This window comes from Gorilla gorilla, chromosome 6 (genome assembly GCF_029281585.2).
Source record: "Gorilla gorilla gorilla isolate KB3781 chromosome 6, NHGRI_mGorGor1-v2.1_pri, whole genome shotgun sequence".
Taxonomy (NCBI): domain Eukaryota; kingdom Metazoa; phylum Chordata; class Mammalia; order Primates; family Hominidae; genus Gorilla; species Gorilla gorilla.
The window spans coordinates 111,839,089-111,863,600 of record NC_073230.2 but is presented as its reverse complement, the minus strand read 5'-3'; the positions used below and the strand labels follow the sequence as shown (position 1 = coordinate 111,863,600).

General features: G+C 39.4%; 2 protein-coding genes across 2 annotated transcripts in view; one reads left to right on the top strand and one right to left on the bottom strand.

Moving 5' to 3' along the window:
- FBXL13 (F-box and leucine rich repeat protein 13) overlaps positions 1-24,512 on the top strand; it is a 260,413-nt gene that overhangs the window by 118,454 nt on the left and 117,447 nt on the right. Inside the window, 1 exon segment of the mRNA XM_019030762.4 lies at positions 21,681-21,733. Within this exon segment, the coding sequence (XP_018886307.2) occupies positions 21,681-21,733 (53 nt within the window).
- The window catches only part of LRRC17 (leucine rich repeat containing 17), a 32,835-nt gene continuing 16,332 nt past the window's right edge, over positions 8,010-24,512 (bottom strand). Inside the window, exons 2-4 of the mRNA XM_004045977.5 lie at positions 18,289-19,200; positions 13,383-13,538; positions 8,010-8,752 (exon numbers count right to left, since the gene is read on the bottom strand). Coding sequence (XP_004046025.2) covers positions 8,355-8,752; positions 13,383-13,538; positions 18,289-19,060 — 1,326 coding nt within the window. The 5' untranslated portion in view covers positions 19,061-19,200 and the 3' untranslated portion in view covers positions 8,010-8,354. The remainder of the gene's footprint in view (positions 8,753-13,382; positions 13,539-18,288; positions 19,201-24,512) is intronic.

Sequence of the window (24,512 nt, the reverse complement as noted above, 5' to 3'; positions counted from 1 at the left end):
CAATCTTGGCTCACTGGAACCTCTGCCTTCTGGGTTCAAGTGATTCTCCTGCCTCAGCCTCCTGAGTAGCTGGGATTACAGGTGTGTGCCACCACACCCAGCTAATTTTTGTATTTTGAGTAGAGACGGGGTTTTGCCATGCTGGCCAGGCTGGTCTAGAACTCCTGACCTCAAGTGATCCACCTGCCTCAGCCTCTCAAAATGCTGAGATTACAGGCATGAGCCATGGTGCCTGGCCTTGTTGGAGGTTTTTTGATTGCTGATTTAGTATTTTTACTTATTATAGCTCTATTTAGATCTTCTGTTTCTTCTCGAGTCAGTTTTGGTTGTTCATGTGTTTCTAGGCATTTGTCAATTCCATGCAGTTTATCTAATTTGTTGGGGTACAACAGTTCATAATATTCTGTTATGATCCTTTTTACTTCTGTAAAGTCAGTACTAATGTACCCACTTTCATTTCTAATTTTAATAATATTAGTCTTTCCTCTTGTTTTCCTGGTCTGTCTAGGTAAAGGTTTGCAAATTTTGTTGATTGTTTCAAACAACCGTTTGGTTCTTTTTTCATTGTTGTAAAAAATATGTAACATAAAAATTACCATTTTAACCACTTTTATGTGTACAGTTCTGTAGCATTAAGTATATTCACATTCTTGTGCAACCATCATTACTGATACATCTCCAGAACTTTTTCATCTCACAAAACTGATAGTTTGTACCATTAAGTACTAAATCCGCTTTTTCCCCTCCTCCTAGGTCCTGGCAACCACCATTCTACTTTCTTTCCATCTCTATGAATTTGATGACTCTAGGTGCTGCATATAAGTGGAATCAAACAATAATTGTTCTTTTGTGCCTGGCTTACTTCACTTAGCACAACGTCGTCAGGGTTTACTTATTTTAGCATGTGTCAGCATTTCTTTTTAAGGGTAAATAATATTTTATTGTATGTATATAACACATTTTGTTTATCCATTCTTCCAATAATAGACAGTAAAGTTGCTTCAATCTTTTAGGTATTGTGAATAATACTACTATAAATATGGATACTCAAAAAACCCTTATTTTTATTAATTCTCTATTTTCTATTTTCTATTTTGCTTATCTCCACTCCAATCTTTTTTTTTTTTTTTTTTGGAGAGAGAGTTTCACTTTGTTGCCCAGGCTGGAGTACACTGGCATGATCACAGCTCACTGCAGCCTCAACCTGTTGGGCTTAAGTGATCCTCCCACCTCCCACCTAAGTAGCTAGGACTACAGGTGGCCACACCTGGCTAATCTTTTTTAAAAAAATTTTGTAGAGACGGGCTCTGACTATGTTACCCAGGCTGGTCTTGAACTCCTGAACTCAAGTGATCCTCCTGCCTCAGCCTCCCAAAATGCTAGGATTACAGGTGTGAGCCACTGCACCTAGCCCACTTCAGTCTTTATTATTCTGGTTGACTTGGGTTTTGTTTGCTCTTCTTTTCTAGTTTCTTCAGGTTAAAAGTTAGGTTATTGATTTAAGAGCTTTCTTTTCTTTTTTTTTAAATTAACTTTTATTTATTTATTTATTTATTTAGAGATGGAGTCTCGCTGTGTTGCCCAGGCTGGAGTGCAGTGACATGATCTTGGCTCACTGCAACCTCTGCTAGTAGAGATGGGGTTTCGCCATGTTAGCCAGGCTGGTCTTGATCTCCTAACCTCAGGTGATCCACCCGCCTTGGCCTCTCAAACTGCTGGGAATACAGGTGTGAGCCACTGTGCCCAGCCATAAACTTTATTCTTAAGAGAAATTTCAGGTTCTCGCAAAATTGAGCAGAAGGTATAGAGATTTCCTATATACCTCCTTCCCCCACACATACATAGCCTCCCCACTATCAACATCACCCACAAGAATGACACACTTGTTACAACTGGTGAAGCTATATTTATACATCATTATCACCCAAAGTCCATAGTTTATATAGGGTTCACCCTTAGTGTTGAATATTGTATGAGTTTGGTCAAATTTACAATGATAGGTGTTTACCATTATAATATTGTGCTGAGTAGTTTCATTCCCCTAGGAATCCTCTGTGCTCTGCTTGGTCATCCCCCCTCACCCTCCTAGCTCCTGACAACCACCAATCTTTTTATTGTCTATATAGTTTTGCCTTTTCTGGAATGTCATATAACTGGAATCATACAGTATGTAGCCTTTTCGGATGGGCTTCCTTCACTTATTAATGTGCAATTAAATTTCCTTTATGTCTTTTCATGGCTTGATAAATCATTTTTTTAATGCTGAATAATATTCCATTGTCTGAATATACCACAGTTTATTAATTCACCTCTTGAAAGACATCTTGGTTGCTTCCAAGTTTGAGCAAATATGAATAAAGTTGTTATAAACATTTATGTGCAGGTTTTTATGTAGACATAAGCTTTCAACTCCTTTGGGTAGATACCAAGGAACATGATTGCTGGATTGTATGGTAAGAGTATGTGCTGTTTTGTAAGAAAGTGCCAAACTGTCTTCCAAAGTTGGCTATACCATTCTGCATTCTCATCAGCAATGAATGAGAGTTCCTGTTGCTCCACATCCTCATCAGCAATGAATGGGAATTCCTGTTGCTCTACATCGTCATCAGCATTTGGTGCTATCACAGTTGTGGATTTTGGCCATCCTAATAGGTGTGTGGGGGTATCTCATTGCTGTTTTAATTTACATTTCCCTGATGACATTTGTTATGGAACATCTTCTCATATGCTTCTATCTTTCTGGTGAGGTGTCTGTTAAGGTCTTTGGCCCTTTTTTAACCAGGTTGTTTTCTTATTGTTGTGTTTCTGTTTTTGTTTTTGTTTTTTTTTGAGACAGAGTCTTGCTGGTTCGCCCAGACTGGAATATAGTGGTGCAATCTTGGCTCACTGCAACCACATCTCCCCAGTTCAAACAATTCTCATGCCTCAGTCTCCTGAGTAGGTGGGATTACAGGTGTGCACCACCATGCCTGGCTAATTTTTGGACTTTTAGTAGAGACGGGATTTCGCCATGTTGGCCAGGCTGGTCTTGAACTCCCGACGTCAAGTGATCTGCCTGCCTCAGCCTCCCGAAGTGTTGGGATTACAGGTGTGAGCCACCATGCCCAGCCTGGATTGTGAGGTTTTAACCACTATACATAGGATGTATATGTTTATGTATGTATCTGAGGTCAAGATAGCCTGTAAACATTTTCTTTAAATTTTTAATATTTTGTATCTAAAATATATTTCATGCAGTATTTTTCTGGAAGTGTACTTCTTAGTACAATTGTCTTCATCACAGAAACAACTGAGCATTCAAGCCTGAGTAGACCTTGATTTTTTTTAAGGAAGCAAATGTAATGTCTGTCTTATCTTGGTAATATTTTTAATTTACTGAAAATTATTTAATCAAACCCATTTTAATTCCAGCAAACTTGAGTGTATCAAAGATAAAAACCATTCTTAACACATGGACACATAGAGAGGAATGATGGACACTAGGGCTTACCGGAGGGTGGAGGGTGGGAGGATGGAGAGGATCAGCAAAAATAACTAACATGTACTAGGCTTAATACCTGGGTGACTAAATTATCTATACAACAAACCCCTGTGACACAAGTTTACCTATATAACAAACCTATACATGTACCCTTGAAATTAAAATGAAAGTTAAAAAAAATTCTCAGAGATGTTTTAGCTTTTCCATTGTCTCTCCTGCCCCACTACCAACCCCTACCCCAGCTAAGATCAGTTCCTCTATTGGTGTGTCAAGAATTACACACATTTCTGGGAAGATTGGTTTTCTGACTGTTAGATTGAAGATAAATATTGGCTACTCTTTTGGGCTGTTTGGCTGACTGAACACAACAGTTGTAATCCTTATACCAGTAAAATTTTAGAAAATTAACTGTAGAATGTTATCTTAAAATATTTGAGGCTGGGCACAGTGGCTCATGCCTGTAATCCCAGTACTTTGAGAGGCCAAGGCACGCGGATCACTTGAGGCCAGGAGTTTGAGCCCAGCCTGGCCAACATGGCGAAACCTTGTCTTTACTAAAAATACAAAAATTAGCCAGGTATAGTGATGTGCAACTGTGATTCCAGCTACCTGGGTGGCTGAGGCACGAGAATTGCTTGAACCCATGAGATGGAGGTTACAGTGTGCCAAGATCATGCCACTGCACTTCAGCTTGGGTGACAGAGCGAGACTGTGTCAAAAAAAAAAAAAAAAAAAAGGCTGGGCACGGTGGCTCACACCTGTAATCCCAGCACTTTGGGAGGCCAAGGCGGGAAGATCACAGGTCAGGAGATCGAGATCATCCTGGCTAACACGGTGAAACCCCATCTCTACTAAAAATACAAAACATTAGCTGGGCGTGGTGGCGGGCACCTGTACTCTTAGCTACTCAGGAAGCTGAGGCAGGAGAATTGCTTGAACCCGGAAGGTGGAAGTTGCAGTGAGCCGAGATCATGCCACTGCACTCCACCCCAGGCGACAGAGCGAGACTCTGTGTCAAAAAAAAGAAAATAAATAAATCCTTAAAAGGCAGATGAGGGCACAGAATTACAGAATTCAGACAAGTAGATCCTCATTACTGGCCGGGCGCGGTGGTCCTGTTATCCCAGCACATTGGGAAGCCGAGGTGGGCGGATCATTTGAGGTCAGGAGTTTGAGACCAGCTTGGCCAACATGGTGAAACTCTGTCTCTACTAAAAATATAAAATTTAGCCAGGCGTGGTGGCGGGCGCCTGTAATCCCAGCTACCCGGGAGGCTGAGGCAGGAGACTCACTTGAACCCAGGAGGCAGAAGTTGTGGTGAGCCAAGATGGTGCCATTGCACTCCTGCCTGGGTGACAGAGGGAGACTCCAACTCAAAAAAAAAAAAAAAAAAAAAAAAAAAAAAAAAAAAAGATCCTCATTACTGAATCCCTTTGATTTGCCAGTTTGCCAGAGCAGGAGACTCAGATTTCTCAGAAACAGACATGAATTGATCCAGGGCATAGGCTCCAGAGGATGGAATGGTGAATGAATGAAAAAGCAGTGCTGCTTAACGTTAAATATCTTTCTCAAGTAACTAGGCATTAGGTCACAGCCAACTCAGGACTCAGGAGGACTCCGTTTATAGTAAATCTTGTTTACTTCAGAAAAATCAGAGAATCTTACGACTAGGAAAGGGGTTTTTTTTTTTTAACTTATTTTATCCAAATATCCAAGTGATATATACATTCAAATAGGTATATCTCAGGATAGTAGTATTTTTTACTACTGTAAAATATACTGATTTTTGTAACCTTATGAACTTGTATTGTCTGTCGTAAAAAAGAGACATCCAAAGGCAAGTTATAAGAGTAACTATAAAGTAAGAAATTGGTGGAAGAGGAAGTGTCTAATTGTTCATGCCATCATGAATCAACTACACTTCCCTGAAAAAGTTTAACTCTGATGTAGAAAAGGGGCAAATCTTAAGATTTGAAAGTCCACTTCAGTCTTGACCCTGAGAGATGTTAGCAATACCTACTGACTTACTTTTGGATGGCCTGGATTAATTTCTGTTTTGATGTGTTCAGGAGCTTTATTTCCAAATACATCCCTGGGGATTAAATTGAATATAAAAATCAACCAATAAAATCCCTAACTAGCCTCTAAAAATTATACTGAGAACAACTTGGGCTCTTTCTCTGAATCAGGTTTCATCTCATTTCATTCCAGAATCGTCTTGCCTCCAGTGTGATTCTCTTGTCACACCAGGCTTTTTCCATCATCAAATCTTGGCTCTTTCAGGTCCTATGTCCTTAAAATTCCACTCTGAGGCTCATGAACAATAATAAATGAATTTGTAAATAAATGAACTTGTTACATCTCTCTGGTAACATTTGAAATGTAGTAGCTGGCTTTCATGCCTCATAGTGAACAATGTAGGGATTTGCATGAAGAAGTAACGTCTCTAAGTCCCCACCTCTGACCCAGACCACTGGGCAGAGTGGTTAGAACCTCACAATCCAGTCCAGGCTCAGTGGCTCATGCCTGTAATCCCAGCACTTTGGGAGGCTGAGGCGAGCAGATCACCCGAGGTCAAGAGTTCGAGACCAGCCTGACCAACATGGCAAAACCCCCGTCTCTACTAAAAATACAAAAATTAGCTGGGTGTGGTGGTGGGCGCCTGTAATCCCAGCTACTCGGGAGGCTGAGGCAGGAGAATCGCTTGAACCCAGGAGGCGAAGGCTACAGTGAGCCGAGATTGCAACACTGCACTCCAGACTAGATGACAGAGCGAGACTGTCTCAAAATAAATAAATAAATAAATAAATAAATAAATAAAATAAAAATAGAAACTCACAATCCAGAGTTATTTACTGAAGCATTAGCTCTGGCAGTTCTTCTGGCTTCCCATTCTGTTTCCTGTAAATAAATACAGATCTAAATGTCTCGGACAAAAGACTTTCTCCTGCCAACTGCCCTCACGAGTGCTCCCCCACTTTCCTGGTACCTGCTCCTCTTTGGGGTTTGGTTCTGGAAGTTCTGGTGCCAGACAGCCATGGACAAGGATAACTTTTACAATGCTGTGCAGCTCTGCATAGCAGAAAGGGCTTAGGCAGATCTGAATCCTGGCCCTGCCACTTGCCAGCTGTGTGACTTTGTCCAAGTTACCTAAACCCTCTACCTTGATTCCTCACCTATAAAAGGCAGACAGTATCACCTACCTCAGAGGGATTTTGTGAGAATTAGAAGTAGCATATGTGAAGCTCTTAGCATGGTGTCTGGCATGTAGCATGTGCTTTAAAAGTGCATGGCTGAGTGTGGGGCTCACGCCTGTAATCCCAGCACTTTGGGAGGGTGAGGTGGGTGGATCACTTGAAGTCAGGAGTTCAAGACCAGCCTGACCAACATGGTGAAACCTCGTCTCTACTAAAAATACAAAAATTAGCCAGGCATGGTGGCGAGCACCTGTAATACCAGCTACTCGGGAGGTTGAGACAGGAGAATCGCTTGAACCCGGAAGGCGTAGGTTGCAGTGAGCTGAGATTGGAGCACTGCACTCCAGCCTGGGCAACAGAGCAAGACTCTTATCTCGGAAAAAAAAAATGCCTAATACTATTTGTTATATACCATCTTCCTTGCTTTGGGAGTTTGTGCAAGTATCAGATAAGGTGGTTATTTGCTAAACTTTGTAGGAATACCTTGATACAAGAAATGAAAATATATTCAACTCAGCATGAAAGGAAAATGTATATTAAAAGGAAAAAGTAGTATCTCACTAAGGACATGTGTATATTTCTTTTCACTTTATTTTTCTCTTTGTAGAATATGACTATCTAAATGCAAACTGATGGGATCAGGGTCTAAAATCCTCCACTGATTTCCTCTTTTGCTGGTGATCTAGTTCTCTAGGTGAGCTCATTTTAACCTGCAAACCCAAATCACGGGGCTTCTTTTGGGCACCAACTCCTCCCTCAGTGGCCTTGTATTATTTCCTATATTTTATTCTGGCTTCATCCCAAATACTGCCCCCAAATCCTAATTTCATTCTTTATTTCATGCTCCTCGACATATTAGCTTAGCAGGAAGGGCCCTTTCTCGCAGACAGGTGGATTCCCAGTATGAACCCTGCTCAAAACAAAAACAAAAACAAAAACAAACAAACAAAAATGGTGTTTCCATATTCACGAGTGTTTATACCTCTTCAGGGCTCATGCTTCACACCATCTACAGCTGTTAATCAGGGTCCTAGCTTCTAACCAGCTTCCAGTATAATTCTCACATTCTCTTCTTATTGTTTGTGACAATTCTCTTTCAGGTCTAGCTTGACAGTACTTTGCAAGGATCAGTGAAGAGTGGTGGAGAATTTGGATGTATCAGGACCTCATTTTGGAATGCACAGAAATCAGAAATGGAAATTTATTTAATGTATAAGATGACTTACTGAAAAAAAGTAGAGGGGTAGGGAATGACATTTTATTATAACAGCATTTGTATAAAATCATTTTGATCATCTTTAAGTATGCACAAACAGCTATCGAAAGGCATGTAAACATGAACCAAGTTTTTTTTCTTTATTTTCAAAAAGCAGTAAAAACATTTATACAGGACATTATGAAAGTCTAATGCCATCATTAGGACCCAACTGCTGCAGGTTACCAGTGTGGAATTGCATATCACCAGATGCTGTTCCACAAATGGACAGGCAAGCAGGATGATAGCATTCTCTTGATTACTATAATAGTCACAATAATACTTATCATAATTAAAGAAAGCTTCCTTTAGCTGGATTACCCTGCATAAATAGGCAACACAGTTAATCAAATGTAAACATATGTTTTCTAACACCAGTATAGAAAATACAAAACTAATTACAATCAGAACAATTTCTACCTTATCCTACTGTAGTAATTATTACGCTTTGCTTCTTTGCGGTGTGATCTCTATGTTTTTTTTCCCATTCATCATCTTCTGTGTCTTGGTCAAATGACTCAGGATATGCTGGTAACTTGTCTTTGGGGCATTCTTCATAGTAACTTCTAATATATTTTCCCACAGACCATCCTTTGTATTCTTCAGGCGTTTTGCATTCCAGGCCATTAAAATGGACATTGTAGTGGTGCTTTAACCAGTAGTAGAGGTAGTGAATGTTGTAGTCACATCTCCAAGGGTTATCTCTGAGCCACAAGAGTTTCAAAAAATACAAGTCTTCTAATACGCCATAGTCAAAGTTTTGCAGACTGTTGTTTGATAAATCTAATTCTTCTAAATGTGTGAGCCCTAAAAAAGCGGCTGGAAACAGAAAATATTTATTGAGCCTGAGTAATTGACTTAATACAGTGTATGCCATATGGAAAGGACAAATACAAATTTTAAAAAGAGGCTTAATTTTCCCCTTTGAAAATAAAGAGATTTCTTTTCCTTTCTTTTTCCCAGAGCTTTTACTTTAGAAAACTTTTAACTATAAGTACTTTCTCCTCTCTTTGAAATGTCTTTAAATCCTTTTGGAGACTAGATAGGCTTTTTGTCACCTTTATGATGCAAGAATATCTTTTCCAAGGACATCTCCCAGCTCTGGTGGGAGGGTGGGGTCCTAACTTTGGTGAGATCTTGCTTCCAGTTGCAAAACTACCTCCTGTCATGAAGACAGAAATTTATTTTTCTCTGAATAAGGCCAATAAGCTAACACAGATGGTCACTCCATTTACCAGGTAAAGTTAGGATGAATTATGTGTGACAAAAGGTGTTGTCAAATCTTCTTCCTTAAGGATTTGTTATTGTTTGTCCTGAAAACGTATATGTAATGGGTGGTATCTGCTTGGCTACACAGGGATGAGATTCCTGTAATGGGTGGTATCTGCCTGGTTACATAGGGACGAGAGTCTTTGCAGTCTCTTAGTGGATTGCCTGTGATATGCGTCACATTCTGGTTTAATGCTTAGTCAATAATGAAAGTGTTTCTTTCGTTACTACCTTTGTGGAGAGAATTTCTGGATTGAAAGAAGGTTTTGTTTTTAATTATATTTCTTCACTGTAAATGTGTCTAAATGCAAAATTGTGAAATATATTGTTACTCAAAGCTTTTCCCTTGATTAGTTTTACTAGAATACAATATTCAGTTTTAAGTTAGCTTTAAAAAATGTATTTTGGGCTTTTTCTTTTTTTTGGTATTTACTTGGGAAAAAAAGATGCTACAAAAAAGAGACATGAATTAAGAAAATATTTCACATGTAAGACAAGTGCAGATAAAAATGAAAAATGTGCCAGGTGGTGATCTGACAGTTCCTGGGATATCAGTAACACTGAAAATGCCTAGAAAACAACCTTTTCCCAGTGTTGGGGGAAGGGTTCTATTCCTGTAGAGTCCAAAAACAATTTTTCCACATTTTGAAAACATCTGATTGTATTTTGGCAAACTATGGTAGCTATCAGCTTTGAATCCATATGTATTTAATTTTGCTGGAGGCTGGATAATTAAAACCAATATAAAATATAACTGAAAATAAAACAACAAAAAGCTTTTTTCACCCTCTAAGAGCAAAGAAATCTACATCTGGGTTATCTGTATTCCAGTTGATATGGAACAGCCAGATACTCCAGAAATACTCACAAATATTTTGTTTCTATTTCAAACATTATCTCATTATTGTTTTAAAATACTCTTGTAGAGCATAGCGTCCTTATTTTGAATTAGGAAAATATGTGGTCATACCAATACTATTAACTATTTTCATATTATCTGTTCTCAGAAAAAACCCATAATTCCCCTTTAAAAAAATAACTTTCTATTTTGGTACCAAGCAATGTCTTGCGGGTAGGGGACAAAAGATCAGCCCTTGTGTTCTGAAGATACTGGATTTTTTCTATTTGCTAAAATTCTGTGAGTCAGTGATCTCACAGATTTACTTTTCTCAAGACATTAGACTTTGAGATTAAAAGCATATGTAAACATTCCTAGATTTTATTTTGAAAGTGTTGTATATTGTTATTTAAACCATATATATTCAGGCACTTGAGAAAACTAGTTTTAGTCTGTTTCTTAAAGGAGGTAAAAACCCCCTAGTAGGGTATCTTCTTTCTCTTTTCCACAACAATGTCTGGCATTTTATATGATTGTTATTCACGTCTTTTAAAGTCTGGCAACTCCCACTGCATTTGTATACTTACCACAGCAAAAATCATTCAAGTAAGTCTACTTGCAGGGTTTCATCTCAAAGACCCTGAAATATAGGAGACCTTTCATTTTAAAACTTCTTTAAGTGATTTTGCCTTAACTGCCAAGATACTTTTTTGTTTCAAAAGAACTTTTTTGTTCTAGGAAAGTGCTTGGCATTTGGTAGGTGCTCAGTAAATATTTATTAATGTAGGAAATACGTTCCTGAGATTGAATTGAACAAAGGGGGAAAAAAAGAGTACCACCGCTGATGGTAGAGACCATTTTGTGTCAGCAAGGAACACACATTTGGTGAACAAGATTAAAAGGCCTTCAGGGGATCCTAAGGACAGAAAAGTAATCCCTGCAATTATGGGAATTCCACAGCTGATGAAAGGTATCAGTTACGGGAAACATGTGAAAAACATCAGTAGAAGCAAGGCAAGTCCATTTTACACTATTATCTATCTCTTTGCATTGTCTTCTCATTTTTCTCAAGTTTTCTTTGTATACTAGTTTTGTTGTAACTAAAACATTGCCACACTGTTACTCATTACTTTAATACATTTAACTTAGGACATATAATAACTATTATAATCTTTTTTTTTTTTGAGACAGCTTTAAAACTTGTTTGCATTGATAGTTGGTAAACTACAGTTTTGCTTGTGGATGACAGCAGAAGGAAATTAGACACTTGCCCAAGGACCTTTGGAATGGCTTTTGCTTGTCCTGAGATTCTTTAGTTTGTAACCGTCCAATGGGTTCACCTTGCCCGCTGCCTAGACAGAGTCGATTTATCAAGACAGGGGAATTGCAATGGAGAAAGAGTAATTCATGCAGAGCTGGCTGTGCAGGAGACCAGAGCTTTATTATTACTCAAATCAGTCTCCCCGAGCATTCAGGCATCAGAGTTTTTAAAGATAATTTGCTAGGTAGGGGCTTGGGAAGTGGGGAGTGCTGATTGGTCAGGTTGGAGATGGAATCATAGGGGGTCGAAGTGAGTTTTTCTTGCAAGAAAGGGTCTCCACTTCCAGATTCTTTACCCTGTACCCTGGCTTTGTGGACATGACACTGGCTACCAGTGACTGACTTGCACACTAATGTAATGCTAACTTCATTTGGGAGAAGGGTGTCTGTAGTATCCTTATTTATTGAAAAATGAAAATTGCTTTTGACTTCACAGTTCAAACATACTCCCAAGTTAGCATCATCTGTAACAGGCTAAGGTATAAGTGTAGCATACTGCTGTCCCTTGGGAAATTTTAAAAAATTATGCTTTTCTAATTTTTAAAAAGAGGTTAACTCTAAAATATGCCCTTGTGGCTCCAGAATGTTCATTCTAATTTTTCACTTCCATTGTGTTAAAATTCTAATGTTCTATTAATGGTATTAGATTATCATGAAGAAAAGCAGGGGAAACAGTTGTACTCAAAATGTTTATAACATTACATTACATTATTAATAATTTTAATAATCATTTTCATAGTTAAAACTTTTCAAATTGAAGTAGCCTAGTGAAAGCACTTGTGTTATATATGTTATAAATCTGGTCAATATTGCAGTAATTCTCAGTTCTTTCCAAATCCGATGTGTTTACTTAATTTACCAAGCTCATTTTCGCCAGAGGCTTTGCTTAGCAAATGGAGAAGAGATTTGAAGGATGGGAAAGAGAATTGGTCTTGATCTAGAACTAGATATAATATGTCTGGCTCTGGTTTGAGCACATTTTATCCTAATTTGAGCTTAGTGCTTAGCAGTTTGTTTCTAATTTATTCTAAACAAGATGGGGCTTAATGAATAGCAAAGAAAATTCCAAATTTGAATTTCCCTTTAAAAATCACTACATTTAGGCCAGGCATGGTGGCTCACGCCTGTAATCCCAGCACTTTGGGAGGCTGAGGTGGGCGGATCATGAGGCAGGAGATAGAGACCATCCTGGCTAACACGGTGAAACCCTGTCTCTGCTAAAAATACAGAAAAATTAGCCGGGCGTGGTGGCGGGTGCCTGTAGTTCCAGCTACTTGGGAGGCTGAGGCAGGAGAATGGCGTGAACCTGGGAGGCGGAGCTTGCAGTGAGCCGAGATTGCACCATTGCACTCCAGCCTGGCAACAGAGCTAGACTCCATCTCAAAAAAAAAAAAAAAAAATCACTACATTTGGCCAGGCACGGTGGCTCATGCCTGTAATCCCAGCACTTTGGGAGGCCAAGGTGGGTGGATCACCTGAGGTCAGGAGTTTGAGACCAGCCTGACCAACATGATGAAACCCCATCTCTACTAAAAATACAAAATTAGCCAGGCCTGGTGGCACATGCCCATAATCCCAGCTGCTTGGGAGGCTGAGGCAGGAGAATTGCTTGAACCCAAGAGGCAGAGGTTGCAGTGAGCCGAGATCACACCATTGCAATCCAGTCTGGGCAACAACAGCGAGACTCCATCTCAAAAAACAAAAAAAAAACACCCACTACATTTTAGTATACTATTGACCATTTGCCATATATTACTTTAAAAATCTATAACACACTATTTGGGCTAACTGAATTAAATGGTAGTAATATGTGGTATTACATACTTCATAAAGCAGCATTTTGGCAAGTATTTATCTGAGTGGCAAACAACTCCTAGTATAAGTGTCATGTTTAATTAAAACTTGTACTTTATTATTTAGTTCAGTTACTTTTAAACTGAATTTACTGTATATAAGTGTTGCCATAGAAAAAAATCACAGAACACTTGCCACCCATTGAAGGGGCTATACAGGGGAACTTACCAGGATCGATGAATTCAATGCCATTGCTGCTGAGGTTTAATTTCTTCAGCTCATGAACATCTTCAAATTCCTTGGGTCGAAGTTGGTTGATTTTATTGTATGACAAGTCAAGTTTAACAATATCTGGAGGGATGTTGTTTGGCACTTTTTTCAACTCTGGAAAATTTAATAATATTTACGTTATTATGCTCTTTTTGCCCCCATTTCCTCAGTCACCGTTATATCTGTGTGATTGAAGAATCAGCTCTTAAAGAGAAGGGGTAAAGGGATATCTAAAGCCAAAGAAAGTCAGTATGAAACAAGCCTTAGCATATGCTAAATTCCATCAAAGCCCAGCAAAGCCTACAGTGACTTCCCATCTAATTGTGATGAAAGCCAGAGTCCTCACTAAGGCCCTATAAAGCCATTAAGACCTGTAGGTCATCCTTGTCACCAAAGTCATCACCTCCTAGGTTCTAGAAAGCAGCCTGTTTATCAGGACTTGCTTATTGAACCCACATCTGCTGGGCTGGACATGAGGGTGGATGACAGAGCAACCATTTTAGGGCCAGCTAAAGTGGGTTAACCACAAATAAATGGGTAGAAAAAAATGTTTATGAGAACACCCTGACACTAGGCCTAGGCAATGTGGCAGATCTGTGGGTGCTGGAAAAAGAATATCAACTGCAGAATCCATTTTGGGATTGTCAGCAGCAGTCCTGGGTAAAAATAGCATCCACAAGTAATACCAGGAAATGCAAAGCAAAGGCTTTCCTAGTGTGGCTTAGAAAAACACAGGAAAATCTCATTTGCTGTGTTGATAAGTAGAAAAATTCTTTAGTTCTTTTACCTTAGAACTTGAATGAGAATTGCAAATATTGATGCAAAGTGTTTGCTTTTGATAAAGAGTATATAAATATACATTTCCCCAGACCAGAAGGAGAATTTGATCAATGCCCCTATTTCTAGTCCAGGTACTATGTGGTATGCACATTTCATATATACTGCTACCCCAAATTCTTGGTAAATGCCTCAACAAATACCATATTTACTTGATTATTACCCCTTACAAGCTTGCTCCTCCTCCAGCCAAATCTTGTTGATTTTGAGGAGGAAATTAGGAAATTTCTCCAGGTAATTTCCCCATTTAGCAGGCTATATTGGTTGTCAGCAACCTCAGAACTACTCTGAAAGCTTGTAGTAGTAAGAAAAGAGACATAAATGGCCCTGTTTATTGCATATACAAAATTCTTAACTATTGTTCAAGCTGTAGTAAAATTGTGACCTTAACTTTGGAGGCAGCTAAGGGTAATTTACCTGCGTAATTCTCCCCCATCTGATGTTAGAAGTAAAATAACTCCTTAAAAATGGTAAACTATTCTGGTCAATGTGAAGCTAAAGCAGTTTAAAAACTCTGACTTTCACGTATTCTTGGCAAATCCGTTTACCTCAATATGGCATAAATATGCCTTTCAATTAGTCTCACATTTATTCCCTTTGAAACACTAGGATTTCTTGGCAAAGTACCTGTTTCTCAGTGAATAAAGCTATTATTTCTTTTTCTTGCCATTAGATATTTAAGGCAAAAATACATAGTGATCATTGAGGTCTGTGTGGTTGAATGGGCACATATTAGGTCCCCTATACACACCATCTGACTCATTGTAAGTCAGCTGGGCAAGTCTCAACTCCGAGTTGGGGAATCTGTATGCAAGTTCTCTATGTGTGACCATGTATATGTGGTATACTTGTACAGAGCCTCAGGTTGTCACACTTCAATTCTAGCCATGATTTTTAACTTCTGTGTATTTTCATTTTCAATGGTTGCTTAAATTACTGCTTTGAAAGAATAAAGAAGAGCAGTCCAGTTATCATCATCAATCTAAAGCACATGGCTCTGTGGCAGGCACTACCAAAGGGAATTTAATAAACAAGACTCTTCCCTTTGAATTTATGGGAATCAGCAATATAACAAAAAATGAAAAGTAAATGATGAAATGAATCACTAGATTTATATAAACCATAGTGAAAGCCATTTGTACTGATAGTATTAAAAGACAAAGCTACCCTTCATTTTTTTTTTTTTTTCTTTGAGACAGAGTCTTGCTCTGTCGCCCAGGCTGGAGTGCAGTGGCGTGATCTCAGCTCACTGCAACCTCTGCCTCCAGAGTTCAAGCGATTCTCATGGCTCAGCCTCCCAAGTAGCTGGGATTACAGGTGCCTGCCACCATGCCTGGCTATTTTTTTTTTTTGTATTTTTAGTAGAGATGGGGTTTCAACTTTTTGGCCAGGCTGGTTTTGAACTCCTGACCTCAAGTGTCCCACCTGCCTCGGCCTCCCAAAGTGCTGGGATTATAGGCGTGAGCCACTGCACCTGGCCTACCCTTCGTCTTATAATCTAAAATAATAGGCTCTGAATTACACAGCCATTAACACTTGGAGGAACTTAAGTTGTTCTTTGATGACCCAGTATTATATATACTAAGTGTGTATGTCATGAAACCTTATTTATATTGTGTTTCAGTAAATAATGTGTATTTTTAAAGCAGGGGGTATGAATTTATTGGGCATTTCTGGAAGGTTGTGTTTACACAACAATAAGTTGAAGAAAGCAATAAAAATGTACTTATTTTTATAAGCTGATGTTTTTCAAGAGAAAAATATGGGAAAAAAGGAAAAAAACACAAAAGCAGAAATAGGCTCACTGGGGGAGGGAATGGCCCAAGAGCGTAAAAGCAGTGAAAAAGAGACATTTCCTCACATGTTATCTCTTCTTAGAACACAGTGTAGTCTCGTTGTAGAAGTTTTAAATCTTGTATAGATGGTATTTTTCTCAGATAATTAATAAACTTAATACTATTTACTTTTCTCATTTACACCTGATACAGCAAGTGCAAATTCACTGTAGCTTGAGGTTAGAGCCTCAGCAATATCAAGTATTCTAACTAAAATCTAGGAGAGTAGCTTTGTATTATTATTAAAAATATATAATTCCAGTTTTCAATCTAAGCACCACAAAGGAAATTCTAATAAACATGCTCTTCAGCATGAAGCACTAAGGACTCACCATAACAATATCCAGGAAATTCTACCCACTCTGGCTATAGAAAAACTACATTTACTTACTCTTCGAAATTCTCTAATGGTTGCATTGCTGAGGTAGCTGATTGTTTGAATATGCTCAGATTAATTCTGGAAGATTGCAGGGTGAAGTAGAGAGCTCATAGGCTCTGGCTCAGATAGACCAAGATTCACTTCTTAGCTTTGCTACTTACCTGTGAGATCCATGGTCAAGTGACTGAACCTCTTTGAGCCTCATTTTCCTCATCTGTAAATGGGAATGTTACTATCTTCCTGGAAGTTGTAGACAGCGTGCGTGTGTGGGTACCTGGAGCCTAGAATGGCATGTCCCAGGTTATGAAGCTGTATGTAACTGCTCTCCTATGGCACTGAATTATATACAGTTCACAGGGTGTCTTGGTAAGCAAACCTCCCTGTGCCACATGGCTGCTGCTGTGGGATCTAACCAGGTGCCATCTTTACAGCTGGGGTGGGGGGCAGGGGAGCGGGGCAGTGGGGCAAGGCTTCAGCATGACTTTGCTGGTAAATGAGCAAATTTACTTCTGGTTCAGGTTGCCTGACAACATTAATAAATTCCTGCCTAACATTCTCTCAAGAGGAGCCACGGCCTCCTCTCTGAACTTCCCCTTTCTCTTGCCCTTAAAGAAACAAAACATAGCAAAATTTCCCAAAATAAGTGGAAGAAATGATACTGTGCTCTATATGAACCTCACTTAATGAGGTTTTAATTTAATATTTAATTAAAATATTAAATGTTTTAATTTAATTTTATTAAATTATTAAACCATGCCAGAAATGAAACATATAGACATTGTTACATGGCTCGTTATTGTAGGGTAGATTAGCAGTTCCCAGACCACTCTTTGAGAACATCAATCTTCACTAACATGTCAAGAGCATTACTAAAATCTCCCGTCTGTTTTCTTAGCTCATGACTTTATCTTGCATGTGCAAATCCTGCATAATACTAGCACAAGATTGCATCGGTTGCAAAACCCAGTAATGATTTGCAGGAAGTAGGTAATATTCTAGAAAGATTTCCTTAGTCTCATAGTTCTCAGGTTAAATATTTTAAATTTAGTTCTTTAAATTTTTATTGTTTTATTCTGGGTAATTTGGAAATAATTAAGATATAGGATGTTAAGAGGCATTTATTAAAATCAGCTACTCGAGAGGCTGAGGCAGGAGAAGTGCTCGAACCCGGGAGGCAGAGGTTGCAGTGAGCCAAGATCGCACCACTGCATTCCAGCCTGGGTATCAGAGCGAGAGTCCATCTCAAAAAAAAAAAAAAAAGAAAGAAAAAAAAAAGGAGCATGAGCATAGGAGCATTTATTAAAACCTTGGGACTAAATGATAAGAAATACCGAAGGGCCATCACTTTCACTCTGTCTCAGAGTGCTCTCACAGTCCTGTCCTGCAGATGTTTTCTCTTTGAGGTGATCTTCTCACAGATGCACACCATGTTTTGGCTTTAATCGGTGTAAGTCAGGTTATATAGATGGCATTTGCACTTATTTTCACACCCCTTGGTTTACCTACCTAAATTAAATTGGAGTTATGAAAGGAATTCCTTACAGTGACAGCTTGCGATGTGCAAATGAGTAGAACCCAAATGGCTGCCCTCCTGAGGATACCTCCTTCCCTCCTGTCATTGTCCTTTAATTACCAACTGCCTTGAGTCTGGACCCCAGAAAAACTTGTGGTAAATTCCATTGTCAATAGGGAAAGATTTCTGGTGGAAGTGACATCGAGAATTCCAAGACATGGTGGGATGTAGGGAGGATTATAAGATTCAAAGAGCATTTCAAGTTATTCATGAAAATGAAAAAGTCAGAAAAGTACAAACCTTTCCTTTTGCAGTCCAGTGTTTGTATGGGAAACACATAATTGTGGCAAAAAGTTGAGTCCACCTCAGGCTTGATGACTGGGGGTCTCCCTGACACTTGGGGTTTCGGGTCCAATTGTTCCTTTTCTTCTTCATTACACAACTGTTCAGATTTTATCTGCCGCAGTTTTTTATTTTTTTGTTCTTGTGGACTTTCGCACTTGGCGTAGTTCCCCAAATTCCGGTTCCTGGGAATCTGCAACATTGAAATAAGCGTTTCTATCTCACAAGTACAGTGCCAGGGGTTGTCATAAAGACGCAGGTAGCTCAAGAGAGGTGTGTAAATGAACACTTCCTCCGTCAAGACTTTGATCTGGTTGTGCTGCAGTAAGAGGGTGGTGAGTTTGTTTAAACCAAAGAACGCCTCACTCTCAATTTTAGAGATCTCATTCTGCTGCAGATCCAGGCTTTTCAGCTTTTTAAACTTGGAAAACATGTTGTTCTTCAATATGCGGATCTTGTTTCTTGCTAGCAGCATGTGCAGCAAATCCTGAGGCCAACCAGGCAGCACATAAACTAATTTTCTTTCTTGACAATCTAAGTATTTCTCATGGAGATATGTGTACACGTCACACGGGAGGCCTGGTGCGTAGCGTTTGACCGGGTTGGAGCCTCTCCGGCCTCCACCCGCCCGGCCATGATTCACTCGGCTTCTCACAGTGCCTGGGCTTGCTTTGCGCAGCTCAGCGGCTTTGCAAAAGCAGAGCAAGATTACAATGGTAACCACACGCATCCTGACATCCAGCTGGCCCCAATTACTTCGTGTTACAGACGGAACAATGAAAGTATTCCTTTGAAATCCAAGTTTGGGTAATCTTAACTAATGCAGTTCTGGAACAATGAGACCCAGCTGGGGTACGTGGAGTCCCTAGGCTGGAAGAGAAAAAAATATATATTAAAAATTAAGGCCCATTGCAAGCACTGTATTACTGACAGATAAGAACAGACTTTTTAAGGCAAAGGCCTTCTAGTTCCACAGAACAGTGACGTAGAGAGGTCCTTCCCCTCTTAGTTGCCTGGGTTTTAGAGGCCAAATGTTTGTGCCCTGAGTTTGAATCAAGGCTTTCTTACCTGCTTAACCGTATCAACCTGGGTCATCTTCAGCATCTGTAAAACGGGACCGAGGATACCTCCTAATATTGTTGGGAGGATAAAATAGGCTCATGCGCATAAGATGCTTCACATGGCCACCCCGGGGGAAGTAGTCACAAATGTTAGGACTCAGCATGATGAAAACTGAAGCCTGCAGTTCACCATCACATCGGATTTAAGAAATTCAAATAATTCTCCTTCTTTTAAAAGAACACAGCCTTGAGATGCACACACAAGGGTAGGACTTGAATTGTTGTCTTCCTGAGCTTTTTTTTTTTTCTATCCTTTTCTGTCTCCCAGTCACCAACCATATTGGGTGTGGGCTCCAGAGATGCTTGGAGTAAATGGCACTGTCCTTGTCATCTCCTGCATGTCTTGGCTCAAATGTTACGTTTTCAGTGAAAACTTCCTGTTCAGCCCTATTTTAAATCACACTTCTTCCCACTTGTGGGGTGCTCCCAATCCCTTTTCTTGTTTTATTTCTTCTCCGTGGCACTTACCACCATCTGTCAAAGTAGATATGGTATTTAACTTCTTTTGTTTACTGTTAGTCTCTCCCCGCTAGAAAGTAAACTCCTTAAGGGAAAATATTTGTGTCTGTTTCGTTAACTGCTATATCTCCTTGATAAGTATTTGTTGAACTGATGAATTACTCTCAAATAACTATTCTGGCCAGGTGCGGTGGCTCATGCCTGTAATCCCAGCACTTTGGGAGGCTGAGGCAGTCAGATCTCTTGAGACCAGTCTGAGCAGCATGGGGAAACCCCGTCTCTACAAAAAATACAAAAATTAGCCGGGCATGGTGGTATGCACCTGTAGTGTCAGCTACTTGGGAGTGGCAGTAGGGGTTGCTGAAGTGAAAGGATCGCCTGAGCCTGGGAGGTTGAGGCTGCAGTGAGCCAACATGGTGCCACTGCACTCTAGCGTGGCTGACAGAGCAAGATCCTGTCTCAAAAAAACGAAACAAACAGAATAACTATTGTATTCTGTAAGAACATTTATTTTGTAAACTTATATTGCTTGGGAAATCTATTTTCTCCTTAATAAATATTATTGAGGACTTCCAGGGTGTGCAGATTTTTAACAATTTTTTTTCATTTTTTAAAGATTCTGAAAGTATTTCTAGTTTGCATATATCACTTAGGATGCAGTCCATTCTTGGCAAAGGAATAAATGTTCAGAATGGATTTATAACTACTAACATGTCTGTTGTTATTAGCATGGGGCTATGTGGTTATGAGCAGCAAATGTGTTTTCTATTTGTTGTGACAGCTTGAACACCAGAATCACCCTCTTGCCTGGAGTTTTCCTGCTTCATGGGGTCTCCACCTAGAATGCCTTCCCTTTTCTTTGCTCAAGCCTTCCTCCCAATCACTGGTTTGTGTAGCCTCCCTAGCTGCTTCTCTTCTGTCTCAGATTTGGTGTTTTACTTGCTGTCTGCTGAGATTCAGGGCACTGGTTGTGAAGCACTTTGCCATCTAGCTATTTGTATACATGTCTCATTTTTCCCTGAGAGATTATAAGCTGTGCACTGGCCTCTGGTCCCAGAGCTAGTCACTTAGCCTCTCTGGCCCTCTACTTCTCTATTTATAATTCATTATAAATTTTATGTAAGTCTGACCTAAAAAAAGTCATGTCAACTATTCTGTTTATTATTATACATGCTGAATTATTTATGATATACATGTTGAAGTATTTGGGGGGAAGTGTACTGGTGTCTGCAACTTACTTTGAAATGCATACAAAAATAAGATGATTGAGGGCTATATATAGAGATGAATGAGTGGGTGGATATGTGATAAAGCAAATACAGTAAAAGATAAATTAGAATCCAAGTAGTGGCTATATAGATATTTATTGTACAATTCTTTCCACTTTTGTGTATGTTTGAAAATGTTCATAATAAAATGTTAAATGAAAACAAAAAAATAAAAAAGCAGGCACAAAAAACCAGGTTGGTTTTCTTCAAGTGCTTTCAAGCTAAAAGCTCTAAGTATATAGTGTTTTTCCCAAAGTAATATTTTTCTCTTTTCCCCTTACTCCTGTAATCCTCAAACAATAATAAACATGTCTATATATTTTAATTCTGAAGCCCAAAAAAGCCATTTTTCTGGGGAAAGAAACCATATACTTAGAACATGTTACTTGCCAAGGTTTTTGTTTGTTTTCTAATGAATACATTGCATTCAATGTAGGATAGAAAAACTTTGTTTAAACATTTGCAATATGTAGTTTAGTGATGTGTAACTTATTTGATTTAGGCCACTGTAGGAACTTGCAAGAGTTGAATGTCTCTGGCTGCCCAACATTCACAGTGAGTATAAGCAACCATTTTTACTGCTGTTTATATAGATTGACTTGCTACATTGGGGTGCCAATATGCAGAATAGATGCTTGTGTGCTTATTTGGGATTCAATGTGGAAAAGAGCAAACTATGTTAAACATTGACAAGAAATTTTACTCCATCTGCACAATGCTAATATTAATCATGTAGATGTATGCTCAGTGTTGGAGCCTCTGGCAAGTAGAAATTCTTCAATGACTACCCAAAATGAACTGTATTTATATTTAATGGTATGTGTGTATGAGACAGAAAAAAATTGGGCCCCAGTAGACATGATAGGCTCATTTTATCTTCATGGCTATCAACAGCTGTGCCAAAGAAGATGGAAATGAATATGTTTCCCTAGTTGCTTTCTTCCTGGTTCCTGTCTCCAGTCTTTCCCTCTGTCCCCAACCTGTCTTCCATTCTGTGAGCACTTTATACTCTTTGTAAAAGGCAGATATGACTACTTCACTCTCATCTTCCACCAGCTACACACACTGCCGTCATCTACACAGTTGGATAAAGCCAAAGCTCTTTAATATTACTCTACCTTGAAGACCCTCTGTGGTTTTGCCTCTGCCTCCCTTTCCAGCCTCACTTGCTTCAGTTTCTGTGTACACACTAATTTGCAGTGCCTACAGCTGCTGAGTTTCCTTTTCCTGCATGCTCCAAGTTGCTCCTTGCAGTTGTGCATTTGCTCTTTGCTTAAAATGCCCTTTCCCTTTGTCCCCAAGTGGTGCTTTCCTCTTTATCAGGCTTTAAGTCTTATTATCACCTCTTCTACCAAGACATCACTGGCTCCCAGGGCTGGGTTCACTGCTGCTCCTCTAGGTTCCTATGATAAGTATCCTTAACCATAGGGTTTTGGCTTCCTTCACTAGCCTAAGAGACCCAAAGGGCAGGAGATGTGTCTTGTTCTTTGTGGTAGTCATAGCACAACAGCACGAACTTTGGCATATTATATTCAATAATATTTAGTGAATGCAACTATCTGGAGATACCAAGTAGGCAATGGACAACATTGAGTAGAATTGAGATTCCATCTTGGGTTGACATCTATGTATAAGTCATAATTAACATCATAAGAGTGAATAAGATCAACTTAGAAGGTATGAGAAGATGAGCAGACTTAAAGTTGAGCCTTATGGAATGCTGACTTTTAGGAACAGAGGATATTCAGAAGGAATAGTAAGAGAAGTAGGTTGACAATGAAGAGGTATCACAAAATGAAAGTGAGTAAAGAGTTTCAGAAAGAACCAAAGTGAACAGGTAAGAAAAGGACTGAACAATGCATTGTAGATTTGAGAATCAGAAGGGACTGCCAATTATTGCTTCAACAGTTTCAGTGGGATATTGGAGCAGAAATCTACTTGCAATGAATTGTGAAGTGGACAAGAGGTCAGAAGGTGAGGCATTAGGCATAAACTGATCTTTCCAGAAAAGTGTCTTAGAGAGTGGTAGAAGGAAAACAGGGGCAGGGAAATGGAAACAGGTTTATAGAGGATGATGGAGAGTCAGCTGAAGCAACTCATGGAGTAAGTCCCTAACGAGATAGGAGGGAATAGGAGGAAAAGCCTGGCTGTGGAATGCCAATCATGAGGCACCAGCTCCACCATGAAGGCCAAGCCCTCCTCGCTGGTGAAAAGACTGCATGAATTGGACCCTCCCTGCTACCTCTCAGCCTCACTTTTACAGCCTCATCTTTCTAGTTTTTTCTTTCAAAATTCTACTCTATTTCAATACTGAACCACTTAAAGTTCCCTGTTCATGTCATGCTATTTCATTGTGTCTTTGAACTTGTTTTTCTATCTGCCTAAATGACTACCCTTCCCTCCCCACCACCCCTAGCCCAAACTGGCTAACACCTGTTCATTCTTTAACACACTCTTCAATGCTATTGGGTCTTTCCATTCTCTTTGTTTATTGACCTTTAATAAACAGCTTTATTGAGATATAATAAATTTATATTTATATTGAGATTAAATTTACCCACTTAAAGTGTACAATTTCATGGTTTTGGTATTTTTACAGAGTTGTTTGACCATCACCATAACCAACTTCAGAACATTTCCCTCACCCCTAACAGAACCCATGCCCATCAACAGTCACCTTTCATTTTCTCTCAACCCCCAGCCCTATGCAATTCTGTTCACTTTTTGACAGTTAATTTCTAACTTAATTAATTTTTTTTTTTTTTTGAGATGGAGTCTCACTCTGTTGCCCAGGCTGGAGTGCAGTGGCGCCATCGTGGCTCACTACAACCTCCACCTCCCCGGTTCAAGTGATTCTCCTGCCTCAGCCACCCAAGTAGCTGGGATTATAGGCACGTGCCACTGCACCTGGCTAATTTTTGAATTTTTTTTGTAGAGATGGGGTTTCACCATGTTGGACAGGCTGGTCTCGAACTCCTGAGCTCAAGTGATCCACCCGCCTCGGCCTCCCAAAGTGCTGGGATTACAGGCGTGAGACACCGCGCCCAGCTGACAGAATTAATTTCTCCCTCTTCTGAGCTACATATGGTCTCAGTACTTCAACACAGATACTTCACACTGTGTATTACACTTATGTTTACATATGTATCTCCCGTTTTAGAACTGAGCACTTTGAAGATCCTCCTTTAGTAATTTTTCCCCATGAAATCCATCCCCCTATTTCCACAGTAAAACATCTTTTCAAAACGTGGAAGGCATTATACACAAATAGAATGTGTACAGAAAAATGTTGAGACCCTCAGAACTCCTCCACTCCTTACCTCAACACACAGAG